Source organism: Bemisia tabaci, chromosome 8, assembly GCF_918797505.1.
Source record: "Bemisia tabaci chromosome 8, PGI_BMITA_v3".
NCBI lineage: Eukaryota > Metazoa > Arthropoda > Insecta > Hemiptera > Aleyrodidae > Bemisia > Bemisia tabaci.
The window spans coordinates 34,445,730-34,465,499 of record NC_092800.1 but is presented as its reverse complement, the minus strand read 5'-3'; the positions used below and the strand labels follow the sequence as shown (position 1 = coordinate 34,465,499).

Here is a 19,770-nt window from a genome sequence, read left to right as displayed (position 1 = left end):
GAACAAGTTTGGCACAAATTGATGTGAGTTCATTTAATATGAAGTTTTACTGAGGAATTTTGAGTGCTAACAAAGTACTTTTACAGTTTTTAGAACATAAGACAGAAAGGCAGGGATACTTACCCCACTGTCATCCCCATTTCCCAGGCTATTCCAACTGGGTGCCAGGGCTTTTCGAACCCGTTTATGAGGTAATGTGTTCTCTTTCCCAGAATGGAGTAAGACCAGCTTCCTTTTCAAGGTGCTGTAACCACTATCTTCCTGTAAAACAAATTACAGAAATCAAAATTAAAAAAGAAAAATAATATCAGGAGTGAAGAAAATTCCAAGCTTTACCCTTGGTAAAAAACATTTACATTAAAAATGTCAGATACTTCAATTACATATGCGGTACAGAAAATAAAGTTATGCATTATCAACTCAATTTTAAATATTTTTGAAATGTTAAGGACAAGTCGAAACACCCTACTTTGAAGTGTTCTTTCCAATTTGCAATGAGATTTTTGGAAACATAGACTACAGGTTTTTGGTGATTTTAATGATGTTTGAGCTACTGAGTTATTACATACAGAAGTAGGACTTACGTGCTGAGCGATGCTTGACATATCAGTCTCGTAGTTAGAATCGTACTGACTAAGTTGTTCTTTTTTAATTATTTCTGTTATGTCTTCGACCAGCCTTGTAGGAGTATGCGCCTAGGGAAAAAACAGAAATTCAAGTATGAAAAATCAATTAGGTTCTTGGAAATTTCAGATGTAAAAAAAGAAAGTTCTTAATCGAGCAATTAAAGAGAAAATTCAATAGCTTCAATGACTAACAACTGATCGTCACTTCTAAATGGATAAAAGAATTTAGCTATATTGATGCCTTGGTTGAGGTGGAGGGGGTTAAATTTTAAATAATGGCAATAAATGGGAAAACCATTTGCATTCTTCAAATGGAAGTGTTTATTAGAAACAAAATAATAATTTATTGACCGTTCAACAGTCACTTAAAGTAAAAAATTAGAATATCATATTCAAAGAGAAAAAAGGATGGAAACGTATTCCTTTTATCTTATCTTGTTTGAAAATGTGCTTGGCTTGGAAGCAATTAACTCGACAAATAGTTGTTACTAATCACTCGCAATTCATTTCATCTAGGACTGACACTACACAAACTTGCCGCTATGATGGAGAAGAGTGTCAAATTAATACATGGTTGGACAACGAACGATAATGAAACAAAATTAAAATAAAATATTATTTAATAAGAAACAAGACGTGAGTAAAAAAGGTTCTTACCATGTACTTAGCACCAATTTTTTCCATTTCTGCTAACGCATTCTTGAAAGGAGTTGGGGTCCGTGGAGTGAAATTTGAATGGGAATGTTTCGGGGTTGCACAGGGGGACTCATCACCGTTTTTGGCTGCTTGTTGTTTTTTGGTTTGTTGCAAGGGTAGAGTTGGATTTGGGGTAACCAAAACATCTGGGCTTTTGCACCCGCACAATTTGTGGGAAGTCAACATCCCACTTTTCACCGGGGTCGACGATAGAACATCGAAAGATAAGTTGGGGCTATTTAAAAACTGAAACAAAAAAAGGGCAGGAAAATGACTATTGATGCTTTGAGCTCTTAAAAAAAGTATTTCACGATTACAGAACTTAAAACTTATTTTGTAATTTATTGAATTATTACATTATTTTTAGAATACTTTACAGTCAAACCTGGAATAACCTCAAATTTACAAAATTTTGATGGTATAAAAGGCAATGTAACTGAATTGTTTCCCTGATTCCTCAAAAAACCCTTTCTAAGCACTAAATATTCTGGTTTCTAACCTTAGCGAATTAACTCAAGGATTACTGAGAAAGGTTCAAAATTACCAATTCTTGCATGATCCAGACAAAATAATTACTCGATTAAAAGGTCAATGCATTTCCTTATTTTAAATTAGATACATGGATTATTTATATTGCAGGAAATTGTATAAAAATTCGCTGATTCTATGATCTAAACATGACAGGTGAGAATTCTGAACAGCTTTTCCTCGAAACTACATTTCCTGAACTACAAACTTCAAGCTGCCAAAACTCTGGTTTGATTCAATATAATTGGCCATTTTTTGTCCTAAAATGTTCGTTTCACACTCCTCTACACACCAGTATCAATATGTTCCTTCAAGTTTATATGAATGGTCACACATGCTTTTGGATATTGTTAATTCATTTTTGGCTGAATATTAAAAGCACATTAGTATTGTAAATAAATACTAAAAACAGAACCAATATTTTAGAAAAATTGGTTCAATATTTCCGGTGAAGATTCACCTTAAATGGATTACATTTAGCGATAAGGAACCACTTTTTTTGGCCCATTTTAGAAACAACATACATGATGTTGGTTTCCCTATGCAGATATGTGCAGAGTCAGAGATAGTGGTTCCTTATTGCAAAATGCAATCCAAATGATCTACTGATGATTTAAAAAAAAAAAAAAAAAAAAAAAAAAAAAAAAAAAAAAAAAAAATTAAAGTAAGAATCAGAGTTGAGTGCCTTTTAGCGAGAAAAATTTTATAGAAATGATTAAAATTTTAGGATAAAATAAATCAATACCTGGGAAGGGCTAAAGGGTAATTGTTTGATGGGAGTCATTTTCTTTGGAGTGCACTGGCCACCTATACTGATATCCGTTATCTCGTTGGCTGAACTCTGAAAGAAAGAAAACGAGAATTTTCTTCAAACCTAGCACAAACTTTCCTAACTTCGAAGTATTTTAACTCTTACAAAATCCAAAGTGGTTGACTTATTCTTTTTCTCTCATGATTTAATGATTTGGGGTTATATCAAGTTCACTAGAAAATTATTTGAAGACAACACATAAGTTGGGGAATAATTAGGAATAACAATTTGCAAATTAAATTATTATTTAGAGAGAAGTGATGGGTCATGTCCAAAATTTATTCTGATCCACTATCATTGAAAAAAATGATTGGTAATTGATTCAAGTAGTAAAGTAATGGACTCATTAACTTTAATGGAGTGAAATTTATATTCTTTACAGTTTATTGATTGTTATTGTTATATTGATAAAATTTTACGTTGAGTAAAACTAATAATTTTCAAAATTATAAATACATTTAATGATGCCATTGTTTGAATTCCTGATCCACCTGAATCTGAATCCATGACCCCTTTGATGAACAATTCTTTTCTCTTAAACTTCATCAACAGTTAAAACTGCTATTCAGTAAAATATCAAAAGTTACGTGCATGGATAATAAATTAAAAGCAAAAATATACATTTGGACTTGGGAGCAATTTGAAGGGTAGCGAAGATTACATCAAGGTTGGGAACAGATGTGTCTCTCCTCGATTCCCAGAGACCTAAATACTTTTATGCCATGAAAGTTCACAAACGACAGAAAAATTAGAAAATGAAAAAGGAGACAACTTATATCATACCAGCAACGGATCATGATGACTTTTATCCGGTGTGAAATCTGTGCAATCGGAGAGTGAGCGTCTTCTCCTAGCCCACATTTGCCGCCTACTTAGAGGTGATTGTGGTGAAATTTTAAAACCGGAACCTGGAACAATTAACATCCGCTCATGAGACATATGCTTTAACATAAGATACTTTTACGGAAAAGATTATTTTTTGACTCAATGCCTTCTATTAACAAATCATTCTGCCAAGAATACAGGAGGCAAGCAGCCTTACGTAGCTGGCTTGTCCCCTCACAATCAGGAACTTTGTTTCCTCTGATTTTTTGTATTTGAGACAACACATTAATTAGAAAATTTCTAGAAAACCTAGATAAATTCTGTACATTTTGAGAGATTGCGAGGTAATTTTTGAGTGAAGAATTTCTAATGCTCTAATTTTTAATTCCACTTCACCTTTTTCAAATGGTAGGATGTTAATTAAGTCGATAAAAAATAAAAATCAACATTAGAATATTCCTTTATTTCTTGAATAATAAGACCATTTTCTTTCAGAACGGAGCAATGAAAATTCTATTATTTACGTGCCTATCCATTTCTAGCTTATGCAGGGAAAGGAAGCAAACCTAAAGAAAAAAAACACTGAAAAAGTTGAGCTGGCTTTAAGCTTGCTGAAGTACTTACTTAAGAAGGGGTTGAACCTTTTGTCAGGTGTACTATTTTTAGAACCTCCTTTGCATAATTCACTCATTTGAAGATCTCCGAAACCTTCATCCGGAGATAAGGCTGCAGATGCAGCATTTGTTTCTTGCATGAAAGCGCCTTCCATGTCAAAGTAACTGTAAAAATTAAAACAACGATATGAGGCATAATTGTATCATACTGAAAAAGAGGGATTTATTAAACACACACTATCTGAGAATTAAGGTGCACTCAGTCAAAATACTCTATTTTTTACTACACTTAAGACTTTCTCAACAGCCAAGGATCAGCATTTGCAAGCCTAATAATGTAGGAACCTGACAAAATACAGCGTGCTTTCTTACGATTAAGGTTTTATTTCGTTGACTTTAAATGAAATTAATTATGGAACTTATGTGATACACAGTCAGATAAGACGATTTTAAATTCAAGAGAGTGCGACAATTTGTTGGGCTTCAAAAAAATTGGACAAACTTATAGAAATGCTGAACTTGCGATACAAGTTTTAGAATTTCAACCTCATCCATGCTGAGTGGAGCTCCTACGTGCGTCAAGGATTTTAGATTTAAGTTTTTTTTTTCTTCTAAAATTATGCGAGAGAATAAGTACCTGAATGGTGAGATAGACATAGTCTGAGGTGACGAATGAGGTCTTGGTGGGGATTCCACTTTAAGATTAGTTATATAACTAGGAGTGCTCGAAGTCACAGTCTCTTGTTTTGAGGTAGATACATCACTAGAGTTAGTGTTACACTTATTGCTAGGCCAGGAGGAGTACTGAAACATAAAACATTCACCATTAAACATCAAAAATTGTGAGAACGCACAAAACTAATATTCAATTTATAAATGCAGAAGGCTTTAGAAAAGTAACTGAGAAGGATATGGTTCCATTTTTTTGTTTAAATTGTTCCTTGAAATTCCGTCAAAAAATTGAAATAAGCTCCAAGAAGAATATGTATAGGAATTATTGTAATCGTTTTAGGTTTACACTTTTCTTTCCATTCGCTTTTAAAGTTCATGACACAGGGTGTGCATGAACTTTGCAGGAAAAATTTCCTGACTTTTCTAGGTTTTCCCTGACTTTTCACACAATTGACAATTTTTAGGTGTAGAACTGAAAATGAAAATTTTCCGGCATTTATGTCACTGCAAATGACAAGAGACAGGTAAACCTTTTTTTCAGGTATTATTTATTCGATATTGGCTAAAACTGCAATTACTCATTGAAACTTATTCCTGTATTTACTATTATTCAAAGTGTAAATCACAAAAATTCACCCCGAACCAGACTGAGATTCAGTTTGGTTGTGGTCAGCACCGATGTTTTTTTTAGATTTCAAGTTTTAATACTTTTAAATTTCTAGTCTTTTTTCATATAATTTTTTGACTCTCCCCAGATCTTCCTGACAAGTTCCGGTTTTCTAAACCTGTAGGAACCCTGTTTGAAGTCCATGATATATGAGTGTTGAGCTGAACTTTAAGCTTTTAAAAACAGACTTTATTTTGAACAATGAGCGACTAAGTAGCGTATAGAAAGAATGCAAAAAAAGGTTAACTTACATTTGAAGACATCAAATCATTGACAGAGACAAACTCTTGCTGAGGAGAGGAAGAATAGTACTCAGTATTGCTATTATTGGTTTTCACTTGAGCTTGAATGAACCTGATATTGACGTTAGATGTTTTTTCTAGTTGTTGTTGTTGTTGGCGCTGCTGCTGTTGCTGTCGGAAATTCCGCCTCGCCTTCTGCTTCAGCGCTATTAATGTGTCATTATCCTTGCGCCTATCCTCAGGGTCATATTTCCTTCTCATAGTTGAATTCCAATGATTTTTTATTGCATTGTCCGTCCTGAAAAGCAAAAATACAAAAATAAAAATTAACCGCTCACTTGGAGTCGAACTACACAAAGAGCTCTCTTGTGAAATGAAACCAGCTTTTTAAAAATCAAGACTGGTTTTGGTACAAAATCGTTTTTCTTTTCATACCTTTCCAGATAGGTCTATTTCTTGTCAAGTTGTAGAAGGGGATTGCGTTCTGAGAACGGAAATTTTAGACGATAGGCTTAAAAAAAAAATATCGATAGTGTAAGTCGGCAACCACATAACTCGGTTTGCGACGTCGCAGATTTCCTGGCTTACTTCATTTTTCAAATGGAAAACTACTCAACAGCAATTCTTTAAAACTGCCGTGATTTATCATCCCTGTGCAAAAAAAATTTTGCAAAAACTTCGAGGAATGATGTCAATTTGATCTCTTTTAGAAAACTAACATAGAGGCGGAGATTTTCAGACACTGCAAACGCGATATGTGATTGCAGACTTACGCCCTCGATATGGAGGGTTTTAGAACAAAATAGCACATTAAGTAGTTTTTGCCAATGTTTCCTGTTTCCAGACGTTGCACGAGATGTTTCTTAGCACGAGTTGCTACGAAATAAATTTTAGCAGTCTTGAACAATTGAATTGCACGTAGGTCTCTTTTCAAATTCTTAATCTTGATAAACCCCCTTCGCTTAATTCTATCGATGTAATGCGCAGAGACTTAAAGGTACTGACCTGCCGGGCAAAAGTTTTGCAATTTTTGCCCATTGGTTGCCCCACTGCTGATGAGCTTGATAGATGATCCTATCTTCATCCTCAGTCCAGGCCGTTTTTATGATGTTCGGATTAAGATGATTATGCCACCTTTCTCTGCACTGCTTTCCGATCCTGCCTTTCAAGTGTCTTGCGATTAGAGTCCACTTTTTGGGCCCGTACCGGTCCACAAGTTTGATCACAGTCTCATCCTCCTGTTTAAACAAAATGCCGGTTTGTGATCATTAAGTTTTTCCATTTTTATTGATTGAAAAGGAACAATCTTTGAGTTCTCGCTACAGTAGATATCGGTTAATACGACATTCAAGGGGTCACGGGATTTCGTCGTATTAGCCGATATGTCGTATTAGCCGATATGTCGTATTAACTTATGGAGTTTTGCCGGGGAAAACGAAATCCGTCGTATTAGCCGATATGTCGTATTAATCGATGTTGTATTAACCGATATCTACTGTATTTACACAAGTAATACAATTAGAAATTCTAATGTAACAGATAAAATTCAGCATTTGGCAGAGAACTAAACCAGGTGACGAATACTTCTCATGAGGAAAAATCTTGAATATTTTGCTGAAATTTGGAATTCACATCTTTTCTTATTCGGACCTAAATTCTTTTTCGACTAAAAGATGATTTTCCCCCGATTTTACTTTCTGATTGGCTAAAATTCCTGATGTTTCCTTGATTCTCGCCTCATTTTAAGTAGTCTGAAACTGTAAAATCTAAGAATTGGATTTAAACTGCAATTTCCTTTCTGCAACAAGCATTATTTCAATGCTCAAATTAATTAGTGTCTGAAAGATACTGATGCTATTGGGAGACTCTGTTCAGTTATGAATACCTTTTGCAGCACTACCAGGATCTCTGCAACACCTCATTATTCCCTTGACCTATCTGACCATCTAGCAAATTACATTACATTAATTACATTATCCTACCTTATCCTGAGCAAATTACATTATCCTAATTTCATCTTGAATGCCATACATTCAAGATTTACTGGCATTCTCTTCTTGAAGAAACTCAATCTAGAATCAATCTAGAATCTTAGGCAACCTGCCATCTGCTATCCTTTGAACGTCACCATACCGGATAAGATAAGCTTTTTCATCATGATTTTATGGACTGCTAGGCATAATTTGTGGGTAATGATTATACCACAGCAACTAAAGCTGTCCAACCTTCATGAAATTACTGCACTTGCTTCTGATGCATGAATAATTTTCAAAAAGACCCTCAATGAAATAGAATGATCAAAGTTGCTCACTGCAAACTTTAGATGAATTATACATTCTTGATAGGACGCTAAAAAATGTAATTTCTCTAGTCGATTCACAATGAAAAATTACCTCTTTGGTCCATGGTCCTTTTACCAGTTCTGGATTAACGACTTTATTCCACCTCTGTTGACATTGCATGTCAGATCTGTCTTGCATGTTATCTGAAATTAGATCCCATCTCTCGCCTAATTCTTCCACCAGTTGTTTCAGTCGTGAGTCCTGTAAACACAGAAGAAAAATTATTTGTTAACAATTTGAAAAACCACGAGTTTAATTCGGAAAAAGGAAAGATGGGGATCAACAAATGCAAAAGGCAATTGGAGTTTACTAAGATGCATGCATCTTAAATGGTGCTTAAATATAAAAACAAGATGGTGTCGTTAGTTTCCTATTGTCTAAATTAGCTGACAATTAATAGGATCGCATTTAGCAAAAAGGAACCAGCGCGATTACAGTGTTGTTAAAATGTTGTTTCTTCATGATTATCTGAAAAATTTCCCAAAATAGCAAATGGTTTGTGCTTCCCAAAAAAATTGTTTATTTTAAAAGAAAATCATTCTGTAAAGTTTATTAAGACTGCAAATATTTTCAGTAGTTTTAAAAGAAAAAAAGAAGTTGCACGATTTTGAAAACATTGTAATCGCGCTGGTTCCTTCTCTGCTAAATGCGATCCAACTGATACAAATTTATTGTTTAATATGCACAAAATTCTTCAAGTTGAGGCTACAATCGCCGACAATAAAGTAGACTATCTCTGTCTCTGTATCTTGTCAAATCCTTTGCACAGAGAAAGGAGCGAAAGATGGAGAAAAATATCGATTTCCGGTTTCCTATGCTAATCCGTCTTAATAACATTGGTTCAACATTTCTTCCAAGCCGTATTAGCGATTTATCGTTCTCTGGCTACGAAATGCTAAAAAGAACACGAATATTCAATTTTTGGGGTTTTTATTGCGCATAACAGTGAAAAATTATTCCTGTTGGGCTGTGTTCCAATTATCTCATTGAACTTTCATCCCACCTTGGGGTTCTCTCATTCCTGACTCCATCACATAAAACTACCGCAAGCCGTCCTGCCTCCGTAGCCTCAGTTTTGAGAAATACTCGAGTTTAAAACCAGTGACATCATCATGTCTTTTCGCACAATTTCACGCAGGATCACTCGGTTTGATCTCCAGACATTGCGGGGGCTTAACTGCCCCCCCCCCCCCCCACCCGCGACGACTGCCATCCCTGCCGTACTGAGGAAAAACACCGTATGAATATTCGGACGTTGCCAAACTTCTTCTGAAAAAAACCTTTGAGGGAACCTTTGAGAACCTTTTGAAAATTTTTCCTTGAATTTTCCACAGAGTTTCGTTCACAGTGTAAGCAATCGCGACAAGAACTTTCAAAGAGAAATACCCGTTACTTTCCATGAGTAAAAATATCTTGTCGGAAGAAATTTGGCAACCGTCGACTGTCCATACGGCGTTTTTCCTTAGCGCACTCCCTGGGCGAAGATGAATGGGAGCAGACGAAGGGTTGAAAGAGGCGCAAGGGATAAAGGAAAAATAAAGGTGGGGGAACTGGAGTACCGACAGCACTAAGCGAGAGGGGCGCATTTACACGGTGTCTTAAGTGGCGTTACGTTGTTCCTGTAACGAAAGTAAGGAGACTGCTTAGATGACGAAACCAGTTCTAGACACGTTCGGAGCGCCTTGGAATGGAAGCCCTCGGCCGCGAAGGGTTGAAAGGCGGATCGCGGGGTTGTATGAGGAATGAATCGAGAGCCAATTTCGTAATAAACACGGGGTTGAATTCATCCCGCGAATCAGGATCCATAAATCGTTCCGTGCCCTCCCGTGCGCTGCCGCTAAAGCACTGAAAAAAAATTCTCGGCGTTTTTACCAAGGTCCGTTGGTACCTTTACCATCTCATTTTTTTTACCAATTATTGGTAATTTTACCAAGACAGACTGGTAAGCTTACTTGAAAACCAGTATTTTTACCGTTTTTTTCAGGTAAGAATACCACTTTTATTGGTAATCAATTCCCGGTAACTTTGCCATTTTATCTCGGTAATTCTACCACGGTCGATAAAAAATATTGGCGTTTTTACCGGGGTCCAGTAAAATTATCGAGGAAGTTCCATAATTTTACCGAGATTTCTCAGTAAAATTACCAATTCCATGAATGGTAATTTTACCAAGAAAAAACTGGGATCAAATAGAACCCTGAATTCTTGGTAATTTTACCCTTTTCTTAGTAAATACAGCGAGATTTTTTTTTTCAGTGAGAAAAGAGCAGAAGCTCCATTCTGGCGTGAGCCTCGAAGCACATAAGAACGCGTGCTAACAATGGCTCTCGTTCAGATAGAGCTATGGGTCTATTCCAGAACAAGGCAGCTCTTTCCTGTCTTCTGTGTCCCCACGACACACAGTGGATCAAATCAATGGGAGAGGTCGGACAAAATTCGGAAACATTAAAAGCTCATAACTCCGTTCATATGAAACTCTGAGGTTTTAAAAGTAGTTCCATTGGTTTCCTCGTGAAATTTTCTTCCAGAACCACCCCTTAAAATTTAGAACAGGACGAATTTAACATCAAAATTTGGAATTTTAGTTGAGAATTTCTTGTCCGACCTCTCTGATTGACTCGATCCACTGTGCGACAGAGAGCATTAGCTATTTTGTGGCATGAGCTTTTGAAGCGCGTAAAAGCAAGTGCTAACCGTGGATCTAATTCAAATGGAGGTAGTCTCTTCCATAGAGATAGTACCTACTAAAGTGAGGAGAGAACTGCCATGTCACGGAAAAGAGCAGTAACTCTATTCTGAAGTGAGCTTTGAAGCGTTTATGAGCACGTGCTAGCCGCAGCTCAAGCTTGAATGAAACTACTGCATGCTGAAGACGGTTTTCTCCTGTCTTCTGCGTTCCAACGGAAAACGGCAGTAATTCCATTCTGGCATGAGCATCAACGCTGGACCACTAGACGAGGTACGAATTTAAGAAATCTGATATAAGTTTCTTGACCAAATTTTTACGTAAAACACGATTTGCACAACGAAAATTACTGAAACCAACTCCTAACTACGATATTAACATTTTTATTTCACATTGATTACGAGGAATTTGAACTGCCCGCTCACAAGAAACTCAAAGCTCTACGCGAGTCAAATCGCGCACTACAACGGTTTCAGTAAGCCTCTCAATCGAGCAATGTTCATTTCCTACCGTGTGTTGTTCACACTATATGCAATTTTCAATAGCTGAGCCAAAGCGTCAAGAGTGAGGTTGCCAGATTTTTATATCGCAGAGACTGTCATGATAATGTTTAGCGCGCGATGTGAATTACGTAGAGCATTGAGTTTTAATGAGCGGGTGGTTTGAATTCACGCATCAAAAATCATTAAATATCTTTGTAAGGAGTTGATTTCGGTAATTTTCGTTGTGCGCATCGTGTTTTACGTGAAATTTTGATTAAAAAACATACATCAGAATGATGAAATTCGTTTTTTGTCTAGTGGTCCATTATTAATAGGGGCTGGTAACAGGCGTCACATGGGAATTACATCACTGATTGAGCAACATTTCGTCGTTCTTCTGACGTGAGGACTTATCTCAATTTTTGAATGAGCCCCAGAGAGCAAGACTTTATATGTAAATAGGGGCTCACGTGAAAATTGAGATACGCCCTTATTTCAGAGGGGCAACGATTTGAAGTAGCTCAATTTCCTCTCACGATTAATTATTAACAAAAAAACAAGCGCCAATTTGCCTTGAGATTTTGTGAGTTTATTATTTTAAAAACTTGGCGGGGGGGGGGGGGGGAATTCACAGAAAATTTCAAGACGTTCGGTTGCTTAGTTATGTCAAAAATTAAAAAAGGAAAGAAATTAGGCACCGTTTAATGTAGTTACGCTGATTTCAATTGAATCCGTCCAATCGATACAAGTATCTCACGATATAATGAATCTGTGAGAACTTAAATTATGCATCATTTGGATTTGCCGCTATCTACGCGGAATTGAGTGGCATTGAGGGAGGTGACAACCTTGGTAGTGCCATTAAACCGACAATGGAGTTTAAGCCTCGGGGTTTTCACTGATATCGCTTTTTTAGAGAAAATTGGAGGTCAAATTAAGCATTGTTCTTTAACTTGAACTTGCCCACACTAGCCACACTTATGAACAGATAATGAGTAGCTATATTAAAACCAACGCGTAACCCTGCGCATACTTTTGACCTTTTTGTAGATCAAAAACGTTATGTTTGGATGGAATGAACTAAGCAAATGGGATACATCTCCATTGGTTATGGATAGTTTTGATTAAAAAACCTAAGTGCAATATAGATTAGGGCTGCTGTCATACGTTATACGTGTTAAAACTTGTTTCCAATTAGTTCGAACATAGAATTTACCTCAGATGAGAACCATTCACATACCACTTAATTCAATCCCAATTCATCCCCTAGAGGGCCAGGCCCATGAAACCCTGATGGAGAAGTATCCCTCTTGCTTAAATCCATCGATTGGTCGATATTCAGCCGATGCGCGATTTCACCCACTGGGAAAAAAAACACATTGGATCTAGAGTCCAGACTCTTGAAAACCATTGACAAGAAAAAGTACTCTTGATTCAATCAGATTTAAGCTTAAATCAAAAGGAAATCCGCTCAAATCAAGAGGCTTGGTTCTTGATTTAAGCAAAAATCCGCGGCGATTGAATCAAGAGTATTTTTTCTTGTCGATGTTTTTAAGAGTCTGGACTCTACTCTAGATCCAATGTGTTTTTTTTTTCCAGTGCCCTTTTCGCGGAGCTCCCCAAAGACGTGTGTTCCCTCGGAAAGCTAATCCCGAGTAAATTTTCTCAACACCCCACCCTGGGGGCTGATTATTGAAATTGATAGACAAAACAATAGACAAAGAATACATAGGAAGTATGAAGCAATCCTATTGGTTGAAACGGATGCTTCACATAGACTAAAGGGGGAAATGATGGACTAGTAACTGTAGGGTTTCCTAAGGGTTGTCGTTAGTTAGTTTAGTACTTACCTCTTTTGTCCATTCCTGCGGGCCGATTATTGAAACTGATAGACAAAGCTATAGACAAAGACGACAAAAGGGATTTGGAGGGATCCTATTGGTGGAAGCAGGTGGTGGCAATGGACATAGGAGGTAGGTAATGGACTAACTAACGGCAACCCACCGAAGATCCGACAGTTAGTCCATCATTTTCTTCCTTAGTCTGCAGGAACCAACCATGTCAACCAATAAGATCGCTCCATACTCCCTATGTCTTCTTTGTCTATCGCTTTGTCCATCAGTTTCAATAATCGCCCCAGCCACCCATTTCAACCAATAGAATCGCTTCAGTTTTACCTCTTCGTGTCCATGTCATTGCTTGTCAATAATATTTCAAGATCAGCCCCTGGTGCATTACTGCGGCTGCAGGGGCCCAGCTGCCCGAAACCCGAAAACCCCCCCGACGAAAAAAAAACCGAAAAAAAAAAAAAAAAGAAAAACCCGAATGGCCCGATACGAAAATGCCCCGAAAAATAGCGAAAAAAAGACACACGACCGAACAAAACCGAAAAGAAGACCCACGGAGAATAAAGACAAGAGTCGAACGAACCACCAGTGAAGAACAAAAAGAAGAACAAAAATAAAAAGAAGAAACCCGCCCCCCCTGCCCGCCCCCCCCCCCCCCCCCCGCCGCCCCCACCCCGCGGGGCCCGCCCCCCACCCCCGCCCTCCCCCCCCCCCCCTCCCGCCCCCCCCCCCCCACCCGCCCCCCCCCCCCCCCCCCCCCCCCCGCCCCCCCCCCCCAGCCCCCCCCCCCCCCCCCGCCCCCCCCCCCCCCCCCCACCCCCCCCCCCCCCCCGGCCCCCCCCCCCACCCCCCCACCACCCCACCCCCCCCCCCCGCCCCTGGCGCCCCTCACCCCCACCCCCCCCCCCCACGCCCCCCCCCCCCCCCCCGCCCCCCCCGCCGGCACACCCCCCCCCCCGCCGCCCGCCGCTCCGACCAAAAAAAAAAAAAAGAAAAACCAAAAAAACGGATCTAAGGCCCCCGAATAATAACCAAGAAACACACAACCCAACTACGACAAACTCAAGCAAGCAGACCAACACCCAAGCGCACACATCAGGCGCCTCCAGACCATCATACGCGGCCCCCCGCTGGCGATAGGACGCCCCCCGCCGATCCACATCGCAACCCCCCCGCCCTCGTCACCCCAAGCGAGACCAGTCTCCCCCGCCCCACCACCGACCCCTCCACACGCCCGCCCGCCCACCCCGCCCGGCGCCCAACCCCCAACCCTCCCCACCACTTACCGACCCCACACCGGCCCCCCCTCCCCCTTCCCGCGGCCGGCGCTCCTCGCGCTGCCCCGTCCCACACGAGGCCCGGTGTCTACTCCCCTTCTGATCCCCGGCCCAACCGCCTTCCACTCCCCCATTACGCCCCCCACCCCGCCCCCCCCCCACTCCCCTTCCCCCGCCCCCCTCGCCACTCTACCCCCCCGCTCCCCCCGGAGGTCCCCTCCCCCATCGTCACGGTGCCGCCCCCGGCGCCACCCCCCCCCCCGGAGCCGCCCAATGAAGAATGTTCAACGCAGTTTCGGATGACCCTACCTCTGATTTTGACCAGCGCCCTCGGTTCACGACGGCGACTCTAGAGGCGGTGACGTCCGAGGATGAGATGTCGTCTACGTGGGCGTGATTCGACTGATAGTCGGGTCCGTCCATCGTGTCCCGGTCCGACTGACCGGAGACGTCCGAATCTTCGTCCGTTGAGCTCCCATATCCTGACCTGGACCTGAAACAAAAATCATCAAAATCGTTAATCATGTCCTTCGTTAAAAAATAATTTTCTGCGCGGATTAAGAGTTTTTCGATTATTGTAATCTTTCGGAAAGTTTCGTTCGTAAATCAATCAAGAAAACTATTCAAAACCATCCTTAAAAATTGACATTTCAACCTCCCCCCCCCCCTTCCTCCCGGGAGAAAGAAAGGAGTTTGTCGAATGTCGTATGTCCGTAACGCGATTTTCTTCAACACAGAAGCACAACTCTACTGCGCTAAATAAAAACTCTGTAAGAGCCATCAGGTGTTGCCAGGAATTTTCAGGAAAATGTGTGGTAATTCCTAATCCAATTTTTCTGAGGATTCCGTTCGCATTTTGATCTAAAAAGGGCTGAAAATTTCAAGGAAAAATATCCAGGACTTCCTTCAAGAATGAATGTTTTTCCGAGTGGCAATTCGTCAACAATCGAAAGTCCATACGGCGTTTTTGCTCCGTATCATCGCCTTACTCGGATTCATCAATTTTACAAGACAAGAAGGGTCGGTCGTCTGTACGAGCGGGCGCGATACGGTTGAGCTGCTCGCTGGCCGACTACTACCCGGAGGGCTCATTATGACAGTGGAAGGCAAAGGCCAGGGACGAGAGATGGGTTGCTCCTCATCTAAATTAGGCCGCCATGATTTCCTTCGTCCCGCTTCCCGGGGCAAATGTCACGGTCGCCTCGGTCCCGCGCCCCTACCGCTGTCGCCGTTCCCCCGCGAAGAAGCCGACGAGTAAAGCTCCCCTCGTAACCCTAGGGGCTCGCTGATCCAGGCCTTCCGCCGCCGTCGTCGCTAGAGCGCTACGGAGGCGTGTCATCGAGGGTGTTCTGTCATTCTCCCAGCGACGAGTCAAAGTTGCGGAACCTTGAAAGTTAAGACTCTTTCGCGGGGGCAGTTCGCGAGGGACCATTCATACTGCCGTGATGGCGGATTGATAGTGCAGGTGTCTACTAGAAGAGGCTGGCCAAAAATCATTACTTTTACAGTACTTTTTCAGTACATTCCTAAGAAATTCAGTATCGCCTTCAACAGAAGTATTCCGCACTTTTTCCTTTCCCAACCCTCTATTTGACCAAGGCGGATAAAGGAAGGTGGTCGCATTTCGATTTTGGCTGCCATCTTGAAGATCTGTGACGTCAGGCGGGTACGGGTACGCCGTGGCGCGCAGCGGCACGCGGCGGTCGGGTTGACTCCCCCTGCCTCGTCCGGCCCTTGTACCGATGTACCCGATACCGCGTGACGTCAAGAGGGTACGGAATGCGACCACCTTTCTTTATCCGCCTTGCTATTTGACGACATTCGAAAAATTTCAAAAATTTGAAATTGCGACAAAAATGACAAAAAATTAAAAAAAATTCCGGACCTTTTAGCGGAATTACTGCACTTTTTCAGTACTTCTGGACCGCCCTTAAAAAATCAGTACTATTTCCGGACTTGTAGACACCCTGTAGTGTCAAATTTGGAGTTTCCTTCAAAATTCGTCTAACTCTTTAAGATGAGATCACTGACATAGCTATGACAGCGAAATTCATCTTCATTGTATCAAAACGAGACACGAGAAAGTCGTAAGTGCGCAAAAAGTGACGTAGTTTAAGGCAAGACGGTAGTAAGTGACATTACTCCTCCAGAGAGAGCCAATAAAATCAGTGCTTTCAAGTAAAGTGCCGCCCTCTTCTGCGAATTTCTAACCTGAAAATTTGTTTGTTGTGTGTCCAAAACGCAACCACGAAAGTATGCAGCAGATAGGACTTACAACCGTCTTGCCTAACAATAACCTAGCATGAAAATGAAAAATACCCTTTTCATGTAATGGAAATAAAATCAGTCAATTTCTAATCATCCAAACGAGTTCTAGGAGTCTTTCGGACGATTAGTGGCAATTTAACAAAGAACGGAGGCTTCTTTTAATAAACTTTTCCGGTCAGAAGCTCCTGAGCCCGTTTTCTCATAACTTTATTTTTGCACTTAGAGCTCTTTCCGCTATCACGGCAGAGGTTCTCACCCACAAAATCGACTCTTCTTCCACAATAGGAGACCCCCAACTTACGGTCTATACGATCTTTCGCCCTCCCACTGGAAAAAAACACATTGGATCTAGAACCCAGACTCTTGAAAACATTGACAAGAAAAAGGACTCTTGATTCAGTCAGATTTAAGCTTAAATCAAAAGGAAATCCGCTCAAATTAAGAGGCTTGGTTCTTGATTTAAGCTTAAATCTGATTGAATCAAGAGTATTTTTTCTTGTCGATGTTTTTAAGAGTCTGGACTCTAAATCCAATGTGTTTTTCTTTCTAGCGCTGAGCCCGTTTTCTCAAAACCTCATTTTAGCACTTACAGCTCTTCCCGCTATCACGGCAGTGGTTCTCGCCCACGGAATCAACTTTGCTTCCACAACATGAGACCCCCAACTTACGATCCCTCCGATTCGCCCCCCGGTCTAGACCGCGCTGGTCATGACAGCTTTGAATATTAATCTGCGGCCGCGTTGCGTGCAGCTGAAGCTCGCGAGGGGAGGGTTCGAGCCCCCGAGCTTTCGGAAGGGTAAACTACCCCTGCAACTCCCTCGAAGTAGGTCACCGACCACCTAAGGACCGTCGTCGTCGCGAGGGATCCGCGAACCGAAGAACAAACAAACCAAGACGCTCCCGAACCGGTTCTCCGAGCGGATTTCTCACCGAGATCCGAAGGACCTTCCATCATAAATTATCCCCGAAACACGACCGAGAGATTCGGACGATTGTCTGCTCGGTTTATCGCAGCGCGATTTATTCCGTCTTGCTAAGGAAGAACGCCGTATGCACATTCGAGAGTTGCAAAATTGCCCCGGATAGAACATATATTTTTGAGAGCGATTGTACATATTTTTCTTTGAAATTTTCAGTCATTTAGGACAAAATGGCGAACAAAATTGTCGGAAAAAATTGAAGAAAAAAAATGCACCATTTTCTCAGTAAATTAAGGTTTTATTGAAGGCTTGGCTATTGAAGGTTTTAATGTGGCAACGTCTGAAGATTCATACGGCGTTCTTCCTTAGCATGGGAGTATTAAAGGGGAGCCTTATTGTTCCGACGATTGCATCAGTGTTATGTTTATTGTAGCGCGATTAATAAAAGGATTGAGTGTTACCAAATTGTCCCGGATAAAACATGTATTTCAGGGAACGATTATGCATATTTTTCCTTGAAATTTTCACACATTTTAGACAAAATTGCAAAAAAAATGTCAGAAAAAAGTGAACAAAAAATAACGATTTTCCCAGGAAATTAATGTATTATTGGAGGAAATGTGGCAACGTCTAAAGGTTTACACGGCGTTCTTCCTTAACATGGTAGTATCGGAGGCGAGTCTCATTCTTCCGACGATTGCATCAGTGTTTCTTCCCAGTAAATTAAGGTTTTATTGAAGAATATATGGCAACGTCTAAAGGCTCGTAAGGCGTTTTTCCTCAGTATGGCAGTATTCTGACGTGCTAAGGAAGAACGCCGTGTGAGCCTTCAGACGTTGCCATATTTCCGTCAATAAAACCTTAATTTACTGGGAAAATTGTTAATATTTTTCGTCAAATACTACAGACCATTTTGTTCGCAATTTAATCTAAAATATCTGACAATTTCCAGGAAAAATAAGTATAACTTTCCTCAAAAATTCATGTTTTATCTAGAGAAATTTGGCAACTCTTGAATGCCTATACGGCGTTCTTCCTTAACATGGCAGTATTAAAGGCGAGTCTTATTCTTTCCGACGATTGCATCAGTGTTGTGTTTATCGTAGCGCGATTGAAAGGCGAACGGGGATTCGGCTCGCATGCGCGGAGCGTCCTCGCTCCTCGGATTGTTTAATTGATCGCTGGGTTATATTTAAACCGGAGCTTTAATTTAAAATTCAAACCCATCGCCCATCACCCATCGGCTGCGCTTCGGATACATCGTCACTCTACTGACGCGAAAGGTCGTATCTCGATTTCCGCAAGGGCTCCGGAGAGCATTGGTTTAGAGGTGAAACGGGGTTCACGTGGAAATTGAGAGACGCCCTCACGTCGGAGGAACGATATGCCGCACGGTGGATCGAATCGATCAGAGAGGTCGGTCATGAAATTGTTGACTAAAACTGGAAATTTTGATGTTCATTCGTCACATTTTGAATTTTAAGGGTGCTTCTACAGGTGTCTAGTTTTTTTTTTTTTTTTTTTTTATTATTTCGGGAAATCCTGATTTTTCCTGATTTTGGACTGCTAAATCCTGATTTCAAAATGTTTCCAAATCCTGATATTTTGCGGAGAAAAATTGAAATTTCTGCATAAGCCTATGCAAAAGCGTATAAAAATCCGATCGGACAGCCGACTTTTCTCAAATCCTGATTTTACGACCGATTTTTCCTCAAATCCTGATGAAATCGGGATTAAATCCTGATAAACCTCAAATCCTGATAGAATCGAGAAAATCGGAAAATCCTGATGCTAGACACCCTGTTCTAGAGGAGTAATTTTACGAGGAAACCAATGGAACCATACTTTTAAAATCTCAAAGTTTTGTATAAATGGAGTCATAAGCTTTTAAAATTTCAAAATTTAGTCCGACCTCTCCCATTGACTCGATCCACTGTGTGCCGAGCAGAGTTCCGAACCGCGAGCTTACACGATGGTAGCTATTTTGCCGTCTCATCGTTTGGAGACGCTCTAGCGGATAATGTCATTATACACCGGATCGACTAATTTTGACGCAGGGAAATTAATAGGATAAAACTTATTTTCCTTTTTTGCTTGGTTTCTTTTTAATTTTTAAATGAAAAAACTTGGATTGGCCCCGGAGATTACAGAACGTGCGAACACATACTAAAAATTATTCATTTTTTGGTTTGAACCTTTGAAATTGCTGCAGTACCTGCGATTTTTTACAGTTGGGACAGAATTTTCCCTGCGAATAAAAAATTGAA

At 40.5% G+C, this 19,770-nt stretch overlaps 1 protein-coding gene across 3 annotated transcripts in view; it reads right to left on the bottom strand.

Annotated features, from left to right (window-relative positions):
• Positions 1 to 19,770, bottom strand: part of Myb (proto-oncogene like protein Myb) — a 71,843-nt gene that overhangs the window by 14,269 nt on the left and 37,804 nt on the right. For all 3 annotated transcript variants that reach the window (XM_019041132.2, XM_019041133.2, XM_019041131.2), the window contains exons 2-12: positions 14,625 to 14,808; positions 8,075 to 8,224; positions 6,687 to 6,919; positions 5,691 to 5,979; positions 4,738 to 4,904; positions 4,111 to 4,265; positions 3,445 to 3,569; positions 2,596 to 2,691; positions 1,284 to 1,568; positions 585 to 695; positions 124 to 261 (exon numbers count right to left, since the gene is read on the bottom strand). In XM_019041132.2, coding sequence (XP_018896677.1) covers positions 124 to 261; positions 585 to 695; positions 1,284 to 1,568; positions 2,596 to 2,691; positions 3,445 to 3,569; positions 4,111 to 4,265; positions 4,738 to 4,904; positions 5,691 to 5,979; positions 6,687 to 6,919; positions 8,075 to 8,224; positions 14,625 to 14,808 — 1,933 coding nt within the window. The remainder of the gene's footprint in view (positions 1 to 123; positions 262 to 584; positions 696 to 1,283; positions 1,569 to 2,595; positions 2,692 to 3,444; positions 3,570 to 4,110; positions 4,266 to 4,737; positions 4,905 to 5,690; positions 5,980 to 6,686; positions 6,920 to 8,074; positions 8,225 to 14,624; positions 14,809 to 19,770) is intronic.